The following is a 15932-nucleotide window of genomic DNA, read 5'->3' on the forward strand; positions in this document are numbered from 1 at the left end:
CTAGATTAATGCAAAACACCCCTCCCTAGCCAGAATGTAAGCCTGAGAATTGTAGTCGATTTGTAGGCAGTCCTTTATTTTACGATACGATATTTTTTTTAATTCGATTTTGGAACAGTTCTTACTTCTTATATGATGTGATGTTAAGAAAAAGTATATAGGATTTAGAATAGGGAAAACAACTCTGTGACCCTGGGGGTAACGGAAGTTGGGAGTGACGTCAGACTTGGGAACCTGTCATCTCTTCCTGCTTACAAACACTTTACTAATATGACATCAGACTTCAGGCCGAGGACAGAGGAACACATCATGAAAAAAAGAAAGAAAAAGGAACAAAAGGGCATGTCTCATAATAAATACATCAGTAGTAAATGTGTCGTTTCGTTTTATTTTTTCAATATAACCGATTATATTTGTCTTCCATTATGAAAGCAAAAAAAGTAGAAAACATAATGTGGAGAAAAAAAAATCAGAAAATAAATGGAGCAGATTGGTCAATTACAATTGTAATCATAATTGACTGAGCAGCTCCAAATTTCTACCAGCAGTGCACGTACACAGGGGTGAAAAGTGAAAACATCTCTCCCCCTTTGGCATGACGTTGATAATGAACTTATGAGAGTTTTTTCTGGGTGTCTATAACTTGAAGAGGACAAGTCATATTTTATACATCTTTCATACTTTGATCTTGTTGGGTAGAAACCTGGTCTCCATATTTTACATTGTAATGTTTTTTCATGACTTAAAGCTGCACTACTGTATGTAACTTTGCTCTTCTACTTCAGATTTGAACCTGGTTCATGAAATGTGAAATGTGTGCAGAAACTTTTGCCATTGAGATAGAGCCTACAAGCTCGCTCAGGGGTTTTCTTTTATTGATTAATTGATTGGATACTTGAATATAATAAAATAATATTTTAACTGTTTGTAAAATATTGCAGTGGTACAATTATACAATGATGGGGATAAATTAGGAATAAATAGAATCTTGACCATCAGGTCAATATTTGTGTCAGAACCTGTATCCAACTGGGCCGTGGCTCAGTGGTCCAGGCACCTTGGCTGGTGGTCCAGTCCAGTCAGTGTGCCGTGGGTTCGACTCCCGATCCCGACGGCCTTTGCTGCATGTCTTCCCCCCATTTCCTGTCAGCCTATACTGTCTGTCCCTCCATAAAAAAATATAAAATAAAGGCGAAAGCCACAAAAAAATACCAAGTGAGACATGACATGAGACACGATCTAAATCAGGGCTGGGCAACTTTGACGATGGAGAGGGCCACTATATTTCCACACTCACTCCCTAGGGCCATATATTACTGTAGTAGCAAAAATAGCCGATCTACAAGCTCAAAACGCGTTGTGCTGCGACGCGTTTTGAGCTTGTAGGTCGGCTATTTTTGCTATATTCGAATTAAAATCTTGAATTTTTGCTATTTTTGAATTGGAATCCTGAAAATTAAATTTTTTATGTAATTTCAAATTCCTTTAATCATACTTGTGTTGAGCATTGAGCTACTAATTTAGACAGGGGTCATGTTTTGCATGTCGTAGAATTGTAAAACAGGTGAAACCAATAATATATCAGTATTCTGACATTAACCTGAGGGCCACATTAAGTGAAGGTGGGGGCCGCATGTGGCCCCCGGGCCGCCAGTTGCCCAGCCCTGATCTAAATGTCTCAATAGAAGAGCAGGGAGACAAGATACAACCACGCCAATTATATTGAATTACCATACTCGATAATACGGATTGGACAAGATTACATTTTATTCATAAAATAAAGTTACATAGTGCTGCTTTCATGCACTACAACCTACAGTACTTCTTCCAACATATAATAGCCAATAGATGATCCACAACCACTGTGAGCTTTTTTCCATTTCCTGAAAAGTAACACTTTTGGACATGCAAGACTTGCAACAATGAATGACCTGAACCAAGGTCTGGCTCCAAGGCTGAACGGAGCGTCAAGGCATGGCCCCAGTAGACTGGAACCCGACCTATGCTTTCTATGGCATAGGCAGCTCCCGGCAGGATCCGCCGGGAGAAACTACACGCAGCTGTGCGACATGAGACTAATTAATTAGAGCGACAGAGAGAGAGAGAGAGAGGAGTGTGTGTGTGTGTGTTCATCAATTTAACAAAGGTGCAGGCGATCAGAAATCAGCAGAGAGTGAGCGACGTTTGCGCTACTGTATGCCGAATTGAAGTGAACTGGGCCCCAGACTTTGTTTTTCCCCGTGGAAATAAAAACGTCTGGGTTTCCGAGGCTATGGCCCCAGTAACTGGAATAACCCTTTAACATTTTTTTGTCCCTCATTAGAGACAATGCCTATACTTCACACTCTGTGGTCCGATAGCTACTGTATTCTTTAAAAAAATAAATAATAATAAGCTTTGCGTATCAGTAGAACATCACACCAAATGGACTCATAAGGCTCCATCTGGCTCCGATTGTACACCCAGAGGTAAGGGTAGTAATCTGTGATGATACATTTTATGTGGATGCAGGACAGTTTTTCATGAGGTACTCGCTAGGAGGCGTTGTGCAGAACATCATAATCTGTGATGAGGCGTTTGATGTGGGACAGCTTTTCGTGGAGGTACTCGCAGTGCCTCTTCTCTGCCCGCGCGTCTGGGAACGTCTGTACGGATGAGGGAAAACGGAGGTTTTCAACATACCTTGATCCCTCTGTGCTTGTGTGTGTGTGTGTGTGTGTGTGAGTGAGTGAGTGAGTGAGTGAGTGAGTGAGTGAGTGAGTGAGTGAGTGAGTGAGTGAGTGAGTGAGTGAGTGAGTGAGTGCGTGCGTGCGTGCGTGCGTGCGTGCGTGCGTGTATGCTAGGATATCTGAATGTCCCTCCAGGCATCCATAAAGGTTCATCTTATTATCTTAATTATCTTAATGTGTATTTGTGTGTTTATTCAAATTCAAAGAGAACATAGACATAGACATACCTGTCTATACTTTGTGTACTTTTCCAGTATTTGGTCTTCTAGTATCTAGATGGCACAAAACATTAAAACAAACAATTGTTATTATTCACTCCAATCGCTTCTCATGATTCAGCATCTCAGCGCTATCTTTGCGGATCACTCAAGCTGAAACCAGTGGAACTTTTGGGAGAGGAGCGCCGCTCATCAATGTCACTTTGGAGGGTTGGAGAAACACGCCCGCAGTCACTGAGCAGAGGCGTCTGGCTCAGTGCACATGATGTAGCTCTGTCTGTGGAACTGTGGAACGCACTTCCCGTTGCAATCAGAACTGCAGCATCACTCCCGATCTTCCGCCGTAGTTTGAAAACCCACCTTTTCAGACCATGGCCCATAGCACTTACCCTACCCCCTTAGACAGCACTTTTTTAGACTTAGATAGCATTTGAAACAGACTTATAGCATGTCATGTAGACAGCACAATAACAGTACAGCATAGTATAATATATATGTATAGCTTATATGTATAGTGTCATTATATATAGATATGTTCTAGTTACGTTCTTAGCTTACGCATGTTTCTTGATAAATGCTGTTTATATATGTGATGTATTCCCATGCTTTTTGTTCTTGCTTAATGTAAGTCGCTCTGGATTAAGAGCGTCTGCTAAATGCCTAAATTGTAAATTGTCTGTCTGATGTCCAAAGTGGGTGCTTTCAACACTCAAAGAACACTTTTGTGGACAGTCACAGCCCTTAATATTTTTGTACGTGTGTTAGGGCTTTAAGCAACTAGTCGACTATTCAACTAGTCGACTGGTAAATCCACTAGTCGACCTTGTTGGTAGGACTAGCTGACTAGTAAAAATAAGTTTTTTCCCCCCCGATTTTGTAGGCCTCAAGATCAGCTAGATTATAGTCTTAGTCACCAATGCACACATAATAGGTAGTTAAACAACTCGACTAGTAAACTATAGGCAACTAGTCAACTAGTAAAAATGACTAGAAGTGAAAGCCCTAACGTGTGTAGGCCTACCATATACTCTTGTGGTCAGTTTTTGTATGTGTGTACCATATATTCTTGTGGTCAGGGGACAGTAAGTATTATTTATTTATATAGTGTGTGTGTACCATATATTCTTGTGGTCAGGGGACAGTAAGTATTATTTATTTATATAGTGTGTGTGTACCATATATTCTTGTGGTCAGGGGACAGTAAGTATTATTTATTTATATAGTGTGCGTACCTTATATTCTTGTGTTCAGAGGACAGTATATGTATTCTTTCTATAGTGTGTACATGCACACCATACATTCTTGTGTCCACAGGGGACAGTATATGAGTTATATACAGTATTATTTCTACTGTGTACCTTATATTCTTGCGTTCCCGGGGACAGCGTTTTGATTTTGTGTCCCAGCTGAACAAACAGGTGTGTGATGGTGGCGATTCTGGAGTGCAGGTCTTTGTACTCGTCATATTCTGCACAGAAGTCGTCCTGGTAGCACTGCCGCTGCTCCACGCTGGTGATGGTCAGATATGTCCTATAGTGGGCGACATGGAACATGATGTGACAAGAAAGTTCTGATTCTATTGTCTGATGGCTGTTTCTCCTTTCATCCTGAAGATGGCAGTATGGTGCCTGTATAGTGTTTCTTTGCTATGCCTAGAGATAAGATTTGTCATCAACATCATTAAATGTGACACAACATGAAACATCCATCCATCCATCCATCTAGCTCTGATCCATAGCTCTAATGCGTTGCATTTAGAGCTATGTTACTTCCGCCGCTCACATGAATGCAGACCAGCCTCTCGTCTTTAGTGTAAATAAAAAGAACGTTTTTGCTACTCACCAAAACAAAGGTGGGTTGTGTCATAAACGGTGCTTTTTGGCCAGAAAGGGATTTTCTTTTCTCTCTGGGCAATATCGGTAGAAGGCGCAGTGGAGTAACAAAGTTTTTTTTTTTTAAGTACCGTTTATACGTGTGGTGGGGGGCTCAGAGTGCTCCCACTAAGGAAAGTAGGCTTTCTAATGACACAACCCGCCTTTGTTTTGGTGAGTAGCAAAAACGTTATTTTTATTTACGCTAAAGACGAGAGGCTGGTCTGCATTCATGCGAGCGGCGGAAGTCGAGAGTAACATAGTTCTAAATGCAACGCATTAGAGCTATGGACCAGAGCTACCATCCATCCATCCATCCTGTTTATACTCACAGCAGGTAATCTGGCTTGCCTTGGAGTGGTGAGCTCATACAGTTTGTGTTGTTGGGATCTGGAATAACACACAGATAATGATGTAAGCTAACTCCTGTGTGATGACGAATTACACTTTGTCAAATAGCTAAAGATAGCTTTATTTTCATCTACTAAACACTCACTTAGCTATTAATCCCACACTATTAAAACAAGGCTAAATGCTCTGTTAGCTAAGTTAAGTATAGCTTTATTTTCACATTACCAACACAAGGCTTTAGATACTAAATGTACTGCTGGAGGTGTTATTTAAACAACCAGGAATAAAAACACACACCCTATGACCAGGCGGAGAATGACAATGAGACTGCGGTTGTACAGGGCAGCCACCAGTTGTCACTGTGTGACACTGTGGTTGCACTGGGCAGTTTTATTTGTGTTATTTTTGTCTCCACCAGGCCGAAGGCATGAGGAGAGTATGTTTTGCACTCTGTCCGTCCGTCCGTCCGTCCGTCCGTCCGTCCGTCCGTCCGTGTGTCCGTGTGTCCGTCCGTCCGTCCTTCTGTGATCAGCTAATCTCCGGCACCGTTAACCCGGTCGATGCCACATTTTGCACACACACTCCCTGGATGCCAACGATGAACCTCTGCCCCAACATTTCCAGAACGGCCTGTTATAGCGCCACCAGGAGGCCGCTTTGTGCAAAACAAGTTTTTGGACAGTACACCTACAGATTTTGTCCAAACATCACGCAAATTGGTACACAGTCTCTCTAGAGCCATTCAACGAAACGGGTCTTTCACATTTCTCAGACTCCATCCTGATTGGCTAAGATTGGCTTCCAAAGCAAGCAGGAGTGCTCAGTTTCAAACAAAATGCTGCAAATCATGAACACATCGTGTGATTTCCGTGAAATTGTGCACGCACATTCCCACTAGGCCGAGGAAGAAATGCCATATGAACATTTTCAATTCAGCCTCATGGTGGCGTGTTTTTACCTCTAACTGCACGGATCTGTGGATAACGTTGTATGCTAACTCCCTAGAGGCCAAGGAAAAACCTTTGCCTGGAATTTTTCACATCTGCTCTTTATAGCGCCACCAGGAGGCCGACATATGTAAAACACATTTTCTAATATTACTCCTTGTATCCAAATTTCACGCAAATCGGTACACATGCTCTCCATAGTCATGTGATCAAGACGGGTTTGTTTGATTTCTCATAATCCACCCTCATTGGCTACGATTGGCTTCTAAACTTTTCAGGAGTGGCCCCCTTTGTACCCGTTTTGTACAAATCGCCACAACTACTCAACACAGCGTCCGATTGTGGTGAAACTGTGCATGCATATTCCCACTAGGCTTTGGAAGAAATGCCACTTGACAGTTTTCAAATCAGCCTCATGGTGGCGCTACAACAGGCCAAGCCACGTCACACACACGCACGCATGTACGCACGCGCACACGCACACACACGTTTATATTGTTCCTAAACATTTTGCCAAACACTCACACTCCTATCCTCCTGGTGGAGACCTGTGCCCAGAAGGGCACTTTTTCTAGTTTCTCTCTCTTATTGTCTGTAATGTAATGGTTTCCACCAGACAGGACTTATGGGTATTAAGTGTACAGACAGCAAATAAACACTCACTCAGAGACCACATATACAGCTGATTGGTCAACAGCTTAGAACAAGCTGTGGTAATGTGTTATTTTGTGGTAATGTGTTATTTTTGTGCGCAATGAGACTCAGGCGTGTCATGAGTCATTTCACAGCAGAGTTTTCAGTGGGAGGTGGTAACTATGTTAGCCCCTCTCGGGACCCCCGTAAAGGTTTCTGACATTTGGATGTTTATGTCTTTACCGAGGGTCCCTCTCCAGTTCGTAAGCCCACAATAGGACGCAGCTGTACATAACCTCCGTTGCGGCCGTGCTGCGCTTTTTTGATGGGGGTTAGATGTTTCAAAATAAGCATATAGGAGCTATAGGAGACAACGGAAACGTCAGAGAATTTTCCTTTGGCGCAGAAGCCGTTTGACCGTTTTGGCAGCTCTGAAATTCTCTCTTCCTTCCTTCCTTGACTTCCTTATTGACATCCCATTGTACCGCCTCCAGCACCGACACTGGCTACCTGCACGTCCCTACGTTCCTGCCTCTGATCGCAGGTAGCCAGTGTCGGTGCTGGAGGCGATACAATGGGATGTCAATAAGGAAGTCAAGGAAGGAAGGAAGAGAGAATTTCAGAGCTGCCAAAACGGTCAAACAAAGCTTCTGCGCCAAAGGAAAATTCTCTGACGTTTCCGTTGTCTCCTATAGCTTATGCTTCTTTTGAAACATCTAACCCCCATCAAAAAAGCGCAGCACGGCCGCAACGGAGGTTATGTACAGCTGCGTCCTATTGTGGGCTTACGAACTGGAGAGGGACCCTCCGTAAAGACATAAACATCCAAATGTCAGAAACCTTTACGGGGGTCCCGAGAGGGGCTAGTAACTATGTATACACACTTGAGTACAAATTTGAGTAGTATAGTATCCTATCCTCCAATCCTACTCCACCTCAGAGAGAAATATTGTACCTTTTACTCCACTACAATTATTTGAAAACTTTAGTTACAGGCTACATTGTAGTTACAGATCCTTACAGGTCTGTAACTTGAGTTATGGGGTCCTTGAAATACAATTTAAAAAAAGTCTTAGAACCACTGAAACAAACAAACAAACAAACAAACAAATAACTCTTACTGTCCAGTTTGTCAGGGTTGTGCTTAAGTTCAGGGCTGCTCTCTAAGCATCCATCGTTGTTTTTTAACTTTTCTCTCTCTTTGTCTTTGTGCCTTTTGGATTTCCTCTTCCTGTGTTCCGAGTCGCCCGGCGGCACCCTCTTCTGTGCGCCCGTGGTGGGGCCTCCTCGCCCAGCGCTGTCTGGCGCGCAGAGCGCTGTGTCCGGGGAACAAGACAGTTTGTGCGTAGGTGGTGGGGAGCCGCCATCTTGGCTGCCAGTGTGGTTACTGGTCCTCTGAAATGCAGTGTTTGTGAGGAAACTGGGGTTGAGGGGAGTGGGAATGGACGTGGCCATCGCGGGTTCCAGCCCGCCTTTGGAGATCAACGGTTGGTTGGTGCAGGGCGGGTTCGCTGGTCGCTGTCTCTTAGCGGCCAGGCTGTCCTGAAGGCTGTCTGAATGCACTGGCCGTTTCTGGGAGATGAAATTATTACAATTGAAAAAGTGGAACTTCATTACAATTGTTTACTTTTAGCAGATGTTCATGTTTGAAATAAAACGATGTCGGGTGTATATTCAAAACAGTTACTTTTTAGAAGATGCAAAAAATAACTATCCATTCCAATGGATCCAATGTAGTTATTCTTTGGTCACAAGTTCTTGCTACTCTGGTTCAATATTTATACAAGCTCAGTACAAGATTGACTATTTTCGCTACTTCACTACTTTTGCAACAGGCCATTAATTTATCCCCCCCCCCCAAAAAAAACAAAACATAAAATGTTGAATTATATAGCTAGCAATGACGTTTGTTTTTACCATGGTAGGGTTCCTGACTGTGCACTGATGAGACGGTGATTCCCCTGACAGCTTGTGGATGGACAGGTTGCTGTGGACGCCCCGCGACTGACCGCCACTGCTGTGGACCTGCAGCTTCCTGCAAAACAGAAAGAAAGAAAATGCCAATCAGGAGACTGGGCAAATAGCTGTTTTCAACTTTAACTATATGGAAGAAATAACAGTGTAGCGTTTATAACGTATGGGGCTCACTTTACAGCCGAACGGGCCAAACTGTTAAGAATGTTAAACGCTCTACAGCTGGCAGGCTGAGGCAGGCGCTGTGTTGAGGAACACCTGGACACTGTTATGCCTCATTTATGCTCTGTAATACAACAGTGTTGCACCCCTAAAATAGCAGATGTAACTAGATAAAGTGCCCCTCGGGGCACAGGTCTGGCGCTATAATACGCCAATGTGAAAAGTGTGCCATTTCTTCTCACGCCTAGGATGGCAATTGCATGATTTGAGGCATTTTGTTCCAAAAGTGTGTTTTGCAAAAATCCACCTGTTGGTGGCGCTATAACAGGCCAATGTGAAAAGGGTGGGATATATTCCTCAGCCTAGTAGGAAAGTCTGTGAAAGATTTCACGTAAATTGCATGCTGCGTTCATGATTTGAGGCTTTTTGTTCAGAACGGGCTAATCCTGCAAACTTTTAAAGCCAATGTTAGCTAATTAGGATGGAATATGAAATATCGGACAGATCCGTCTTGAATACATAACATAAGAGATAATGTGTAACGATTTGCGGAATTTTTGGACAGAATCTGGAGGAGTAATATTAAAAAATGTGTTTTTCAAAAGTCGGCCTCCTGGTGGTGCTATAACGGGCCGTTCTGGGTAAAATTTGGGACAGAGGTTCATGTTGGCATCCAGGGCGTGCGTATGCAAAATTTGCAGTGTTGGGTATATTACTTTATACTTTATATTTCTTATTACTTATTACCTTAATTTTAAAGTAATATATTGTATTACATATTACTGTCTGAGCAAGAGTAATATATTAATATTACTATTACATATTACCTTTAAAAAAATGCTCAAATTGAACATATATAAATTATATATTGCGTAGACCAGTGGCGTATCTACAATAAGGCGAGGCCAAACGGCCGCCTAGCCAAATCCATTTAACCCATTTTGGGCGGGAACCCCTTTTGGTGTTTTAAGCATTACGTCTTACTTTAGCTATTTAAAAATAGCAGATCTACAAGCTCATAGCGCGCCACCGAGTGGGACGACACATCTTGCCTGCCCAAAATGTAATTCCTACCCCATCCTACTCAGCTATATGGACAGTTAACACAGGAGCTAAATGTATTCCTTGAATTCATGGAATTCATGGAAGCCAATAAATAATTTGATGACAATAGGTAATTCTTTAACTAATGCAGTTGTCACATAATGTCACAAGACAGAGCCACGGGCAATGAGACAGACAGACAGAAAGTAATGCAGTAATACAGAAAGATTTTTATAATATATTACAATTTTTGAGTGGTGCAACCACTCCAAGGAACAGCCCATAGTCCCTATGTCACTATGTCCTAAACCCAGTGTTTCCCAACCTTTTTTCGGCCAGGGCACACTTTTCATAGCCAAAATATCCCAGGGCACACCTAGATATACGGTGTGTGTGCGTGCGCACATATATAAATAAATATATATAAATATAAATATATATATAAATATATATATAAATAAATATATATATATATATATATATATTTTTTTTTAAATTAAATTAAATAAATAAACAAATACATTCATTCATTCATTAATGTATTAATTAATTAATTTATTATTTAAACCATATCCACACCAGAACAAAAAAATGTACTCACATGTAGGCCTACACAAGATGTAATAAAGAAATGCAAGGAATCTAGTTGGATTATTAGGCCTGTCTGACCTACCAATGCTTTCATCACGTCGCACATGATCAATAATAAAGTTTGAGTGCATGCACTGCACACACAGAAAATTAAGAACGTGTGTGTGTGTGTGTGTTTTAACTGTGTGTGCCTGTGTAGCAATCTGGCCACGCTGAATCACACGCGGTGAAGTAAACCGTTGGTTCAGCACAGTCAGGCAGGACTCCTTTCCATAAGATAAACTTCACTTGAAAGTTAAGTTTGGCAAACTTAAATAATTGTGACAACAGCGAACGTTTTCCTAACATGAAGGATCTGGCTCTTCTCTGCGTGGCATGTATCTGTCGCCTGTGTGCCTTCAAACATGCAGTCGAGTCGAGTGCAAGCGCTGTAGCTCCGCCCCCAGACGATTTACAAATCCACCTCACGTCACTGTTGCAACACTGTGTGGGTTTATAGGTCAGCTGAGCTGTAATCTACACGAGAAAAAGCAGCAGGTTGCTCTGAACCGGAGCGCGTTGCAGAGGCATGAAGCGGTGTTTTTTAATCATACAAAGCCATATACAGTATTAGCATTTCTACGGCCGAGGGTAGCTTCACTAAATGGACAGGCGATTGTCTGTGTGTCCGTGATGGACGAGTTGTCAATGGAATGCAGCGTAGCTATTGTTGTCCGGGGAGGTGTTACATTCCATTTCTTTGCCGGCACACTTGGGCATTTCAGACGGCACACTAAAGTGCCGCGGCACACAGGTTGGGAATCACTGTCCTAACCTATGTCCCGATGTTTAGAGTACCAATAGGGGGTGCTGTTGCACCACTCGCTTCAGACTGGTCGGATTTTTTGTTAAGTAATGTATTATATTACAAGTTACCGCATTTCAGTAATATATTACGTAATATATTAAATTACGTAGTGTGTATTACCCAACACTGAAAATGTGGACGGACTCACACACGGAGTGCAAAACATATCTCTCCCCATGCCTTCGGCCTGGTGGAGACAATTAATACCTTTGTACATGCTCACAATGTGGCGCATACACAACATGTTGTGAGCTTGTAGATCTTTATACATAGATGGTGGGGGCTTTTACATCTTTTATTGTTTAATTATTTCACATTTCACAGAAAATGCCTTTTCTATTTACTAAAGAGCGGGAGAGACGGGGAGACACCTGTATACCGAACAAACATTCTATAGCAGTGATTATGATGAGATATAGAGCTATAACACACATTAACAACAGCAACAAAAAATAACGTAAATAACAGTGTCAACATCTCATTTTCAATAAACACCCTTGTTATTAATAAAAAGGATATAGACACCCACCTGGTCAGCATCCTGCCCATCAGCTGTCTGTCTTCCTTGCCGTCTGTCTTGTTGCTGGTCAGAAGTCTCTCCTCCTCTGCATATCCAGGCCTGTCTCTCTGCAGCTGGCTGTGCAACTCGTCCTTCAACACGTAGCTGCCGTCCTTAACATTCACCCTGGCCACCTGGACACAGCACACCTTCAGAACCACTTGACACAGGGCTATATTGGGCTGTCATCATAATTGTCAAATAATTGCTCTTTGTGTTCCATAATATTCTGATTTGTTCAATAAAGAGGCGAATAATCCCATCTCTGCCATTTAGCCTTAATGTATTACTGTACCACGTGCTGTGTGTGTCACAAAAAGTAGCAGAAATAGCAGATCTACAAGCTCACAATTTGGATCCATTGGATTCGTTCTTAAAAATAAAATAAAAATAAATCACACTGACTCGTGTGTAGTGAGCGGAGCCTTTCATCATGATGATGATGATGATGATGATGATGAGAACTTCATCATACATCACATTCCGTGCTCAGCCAATCAGCTGAGCACATTCCGTGCTCATACGGACACAGTGCTTAATTTGTAAATGATTAGGTGCCGGATGCGCGCACCTAATCCTAAATTTGTTTTTTTGTATTACTATTATTATCTTTTTCACCTAAATTTAACACAACCAACAGCCAGTGACGGATCGGCGGGCAGAACACAATAGAGTACAGGCATAGCATTTGCAGCAGCAGTTTGCACACTGCACAGGCCATAAGAACACAATACAGTAGGCATATATGACATTTGCAGTTCAGTCGGCACAGCGGCTCAACTGAGAATACAGTATAACATTTTATATACTGTATAAAATACAGTGCCATGAACAGTAAATCAATGCTATTACCTGCACGGCGGCGTCGTCCTCCGATGACAACACGTCGTGACAATTCCCTCATCAACACTACTATACTACTTAATTCTCTACTAGTCTTTTTTATTTTTTTTGGCCACACCAAAGCAATCAGATATTCATTCGTTTCTGAGCCATGCTGTAAAACCGGGTTTCATGCTGTAAAGTCGGTCGGCAATTTGAAATGAAATGAAATGAAATGATTACTATATTTACCCAGGGTATCTGGGCTAAGCTCAAGAACTTGTTTCCAGCCAGGCCCTGCTCATAGAACATTTCATCGTAGTGGTTCAATGCCTTGTTCAAGGGCACTTCAGCGGTGGTAATTTTAACATGTCGGACCGCTGATTCGAACTGGCGACCTTCCGGTATCAAGACCGCTCCGCAATCCGTTCGGCCACCGCTGCCACCATGTTGACCATGAGTTCTGTTCATAACTAACCATTTGATTTGTTTTGAAAACAAAATGGTTAAATCCATGCTGTCCCCAAGGCTTTGGCATGGGGGATTAAATCAACATGGAATTAATTCTGTATCTGTACTGACCATATAAGGAGCATGCCTTGAGTGTACAGGGCTTTTGAGGTCAGATCAACATATGGAATGTCAGAACAGGTCAGCTCCATATATGGAGATCTAATAGGCAATTCACACTGAGAGGGACTGAATCCGTTTCATTGGAACCGTTTCCGAATACGGTTGCCTGGTCCTCGATGGCCATGATTCACATTGCCCGAGATTCAACAGCGCACCCGGGTACACTTGCATAACACACTTTGATCCTCCAGATGGTGGTGTGCTTGATGACTGGTGCGCACGGACACTGACCATCAACTCTGCGACATTGTCTCCAATAAATACAGACACTGCATTGCATTGCCTCTTTTGGCTCTTTGCCGTTATACTACGTCACTGTCAGCCTGCCTGCTATTCACTGTGTCAGTCAGTTCTGTGCTCCAGTGTCGTGTTTGATATTAGTTTAATGGATTCTACTTTAGCATTATTATTATTTTGTTTTACTTTGGAAACTATGCCAAGCAAAGCCCAAGAGCCACGTGTAGTCCAAGATCAGCGCGTACATCCGGTGCTGCGTGTATAGCAGATTCAACATAGCAACATTGAACATATTCAACAAAGCTCACAAAGCGTCGCGCTGCGACGCGTTGTGAGCTTGTAGATCGGCAGCGGGCGGCGTTGAGAAATGAGCTGGTGTTACGCTTCGTGCAGCGTCTGTGTTTTTTTTTGTTGACGCTTGGCTCGTCGACTAGAGATAATAATAAATTAAATGAAATTAAATGAAATTAAATGAAATTAAATGATTACTATATTTACCCAGGGTATCTGGGCTAAGCTCAAGAACTTGTTTCCAGCCAGGCCCTGCTCATAGAACATTTCATCGTAGTGGTTCAATGCCTTGTTCAAGGGCACTTCAGCGGTGGTAATTTTAACGTGTCGGACCGCTGATTCGAATATAGATCATGTCACGTTCTAAAAAAAAACAGTCCACTTCCTTCTTTAGGTACGCGTGCATTCACATTGGAACGATCCGTATCTGAATACACTTCAACGGTCCAGAGACCCGCCCCCCATGTGGTCTCGGGGACGGTTGGGAGATCCGCTCCCGGGAACGGTACGCATCATTCACATTACCACAACATCTGACAAGTGGTCCCGAGTCCGAACCCGGGACCATAGTGTGAATTGCCCCTAAGAGTGGTAGCGGCGACATGCACGTGTACAGGGTTTGATGAGGGCCCAGGTAGGGCCGGGCCTTAATTTTCAGGCCTGTTGAGAACTCTAGTTTCCGCCGGCTGCCGGGTGCGGCTACACTAATAACTTAGGGGAAGGCACGTCTAGAGTTTGAATGGACAGTTATCAGTCAAAAGGGAGACGGAAGGATGGGTGGGGAAAGATCAACATATGGAATGTCAGTACAGCTAGGTTCTTTCTGACATATATCCATATATGGAGATCTAACACTCTACAGGTACCGGAGCACAGGAGGGAAGTTTCGGAGCTGAGCTCCGGCAAGCTCCGGCACAAATTAAGCACTGCATACACACAAAGCTGTGCCGCTCAAAAATGTATCACCTGAAAACTTGAAAAGCAACAGTTTTTAACGATTAACATGTATTTCAGCAGAGTATATGTGTACCTCGTCTAGCACTGATCCCAGGTCAGCCTTATCTTTGGGCGTGGCTCTCTCTCTCTCCAACCACAACACAAGTTCTGCTTTCCTGTAAGGTTTGACAGCCAGCAGGTGGATGATGCGTTCTCTCAAAGACCTCTGATTGGCCAGCGAGCCCTGGGGGGTGGTCCTCCGTGTGCTGGGCGAGTGCCTCTGTACGCAGCTGTCGGACAGAAGGGCTCCGGGTCTCTTCTGAAACTTTGCACATTTACCTGGAGAAAAAAACAAATTGATAGATTCCTTTATTTGTCATTTTTACAGATTTTCTGGCCAACGTTCACAGTAACAGGATCATAATATCATCAAGAGAAGCATAGTTTAGGCCAGTGCTTCTCAACCCTTTCTGCATCAGGGCCAAATTCAAATCCAAGTGTTTTGCCAATGATTTAGCAGCCGAAAAGATCTGCGACGCATTGTGAGCTTGTAGATCTGCTATTTTCCCACGAAGAGGTTTGGTGTAGACTGTAGAGGGACAAAAGAGCAGACCAAGTAGCCTACAGAGCCAAAGGTCAAGTTAAGTTTACTACGGTTTGAGGGTTTAAGTGGTTAAATATATGAAAATAAATACACATTAACATGAATCACTAAAATATAATGTGTAAACAAAAGAACCAACAAATAAAAAACATGAATGTACAGTTGTTCCCAACACTGATGAGAGTACTGGTCTATGAAGCTATCAATGACAATGAGATCTATGAAAAATGATGAATCTACTATTTTATACAATATACTGTATGTAGTGGGGGTCTCTGCTTCAGCTCTCTCAGCAAATTAGGGTGTGTGGGAGCAGGGAGTAATCAAGAGGTTCCCATGTAATCCCATTACATTAAGATCTGCTTTGGAGGTCAGACTAGAGCACAAGTGTGGCACATGGATTAAACTAGAAAAAGTGCCCTTCTGGGCACAGGTCTCCACCAGGAGGATAGGACTGTGTGAGATGTTTGGCAAAATGTTTAG

At 42.7% G+C, this 15932-nt stretch overlaps 1 protein-coding gene across 1 annotated transcript in view; it reads right to left on the minus strand.

The window, feature by feature from the left end:
- Window positions 1-1758: 1758 nt before the first annotated feature.
- The window catches only part of LOC306920306 (RNA polymerase II elongation factor ELL2-like), a gene marked incomplete at its 5' end in the record, with an annotated part of 63447 nt that continues 49273 nt past the window's right edge, over window positions 1759-15932 (minus strand). The window contains 8 exons of the mRNA XM_079497021.1: window positions 1759-2645; window positions 2957-3001; window positions 4306-4477; window positions 5151-5208; window positions 7871-8321; window positions 8667-8784; window positions 11897-12060; window positions 14940-15184. Coding sequence (XP_079353147.1) covers window positions 2535-2645; window positions 2957-3001; window positions 4306-4477; window positions 5151-5208; window positions 7871-8321; window positions 8667-8784; window positions 11897-12060; window positions 14940-15184 — 1364 coding nt within the window. The 3' untranslated portion in view covers window positions 1759-2534. The remainder of the gene's footprint in view (window positions 2646-2956; window positions 3002-4305; window positions 4478-5150; window positions 5209-7870; window positions 8322-8666; window positions 8785-11896; window positions 12061-14939; window positions 15185-15932) is intronic.

This window comes from Electrona antarctica (assembly GCF_951216825.1).
Source record: "Electrona antarctica genome assembly, chromosome: 3".
NCBI lineage: Eukaryota > Metazoa > Chordata > Actinopteri > Myctophiformes > Myctophidae > Electrona > Electrona antarctica.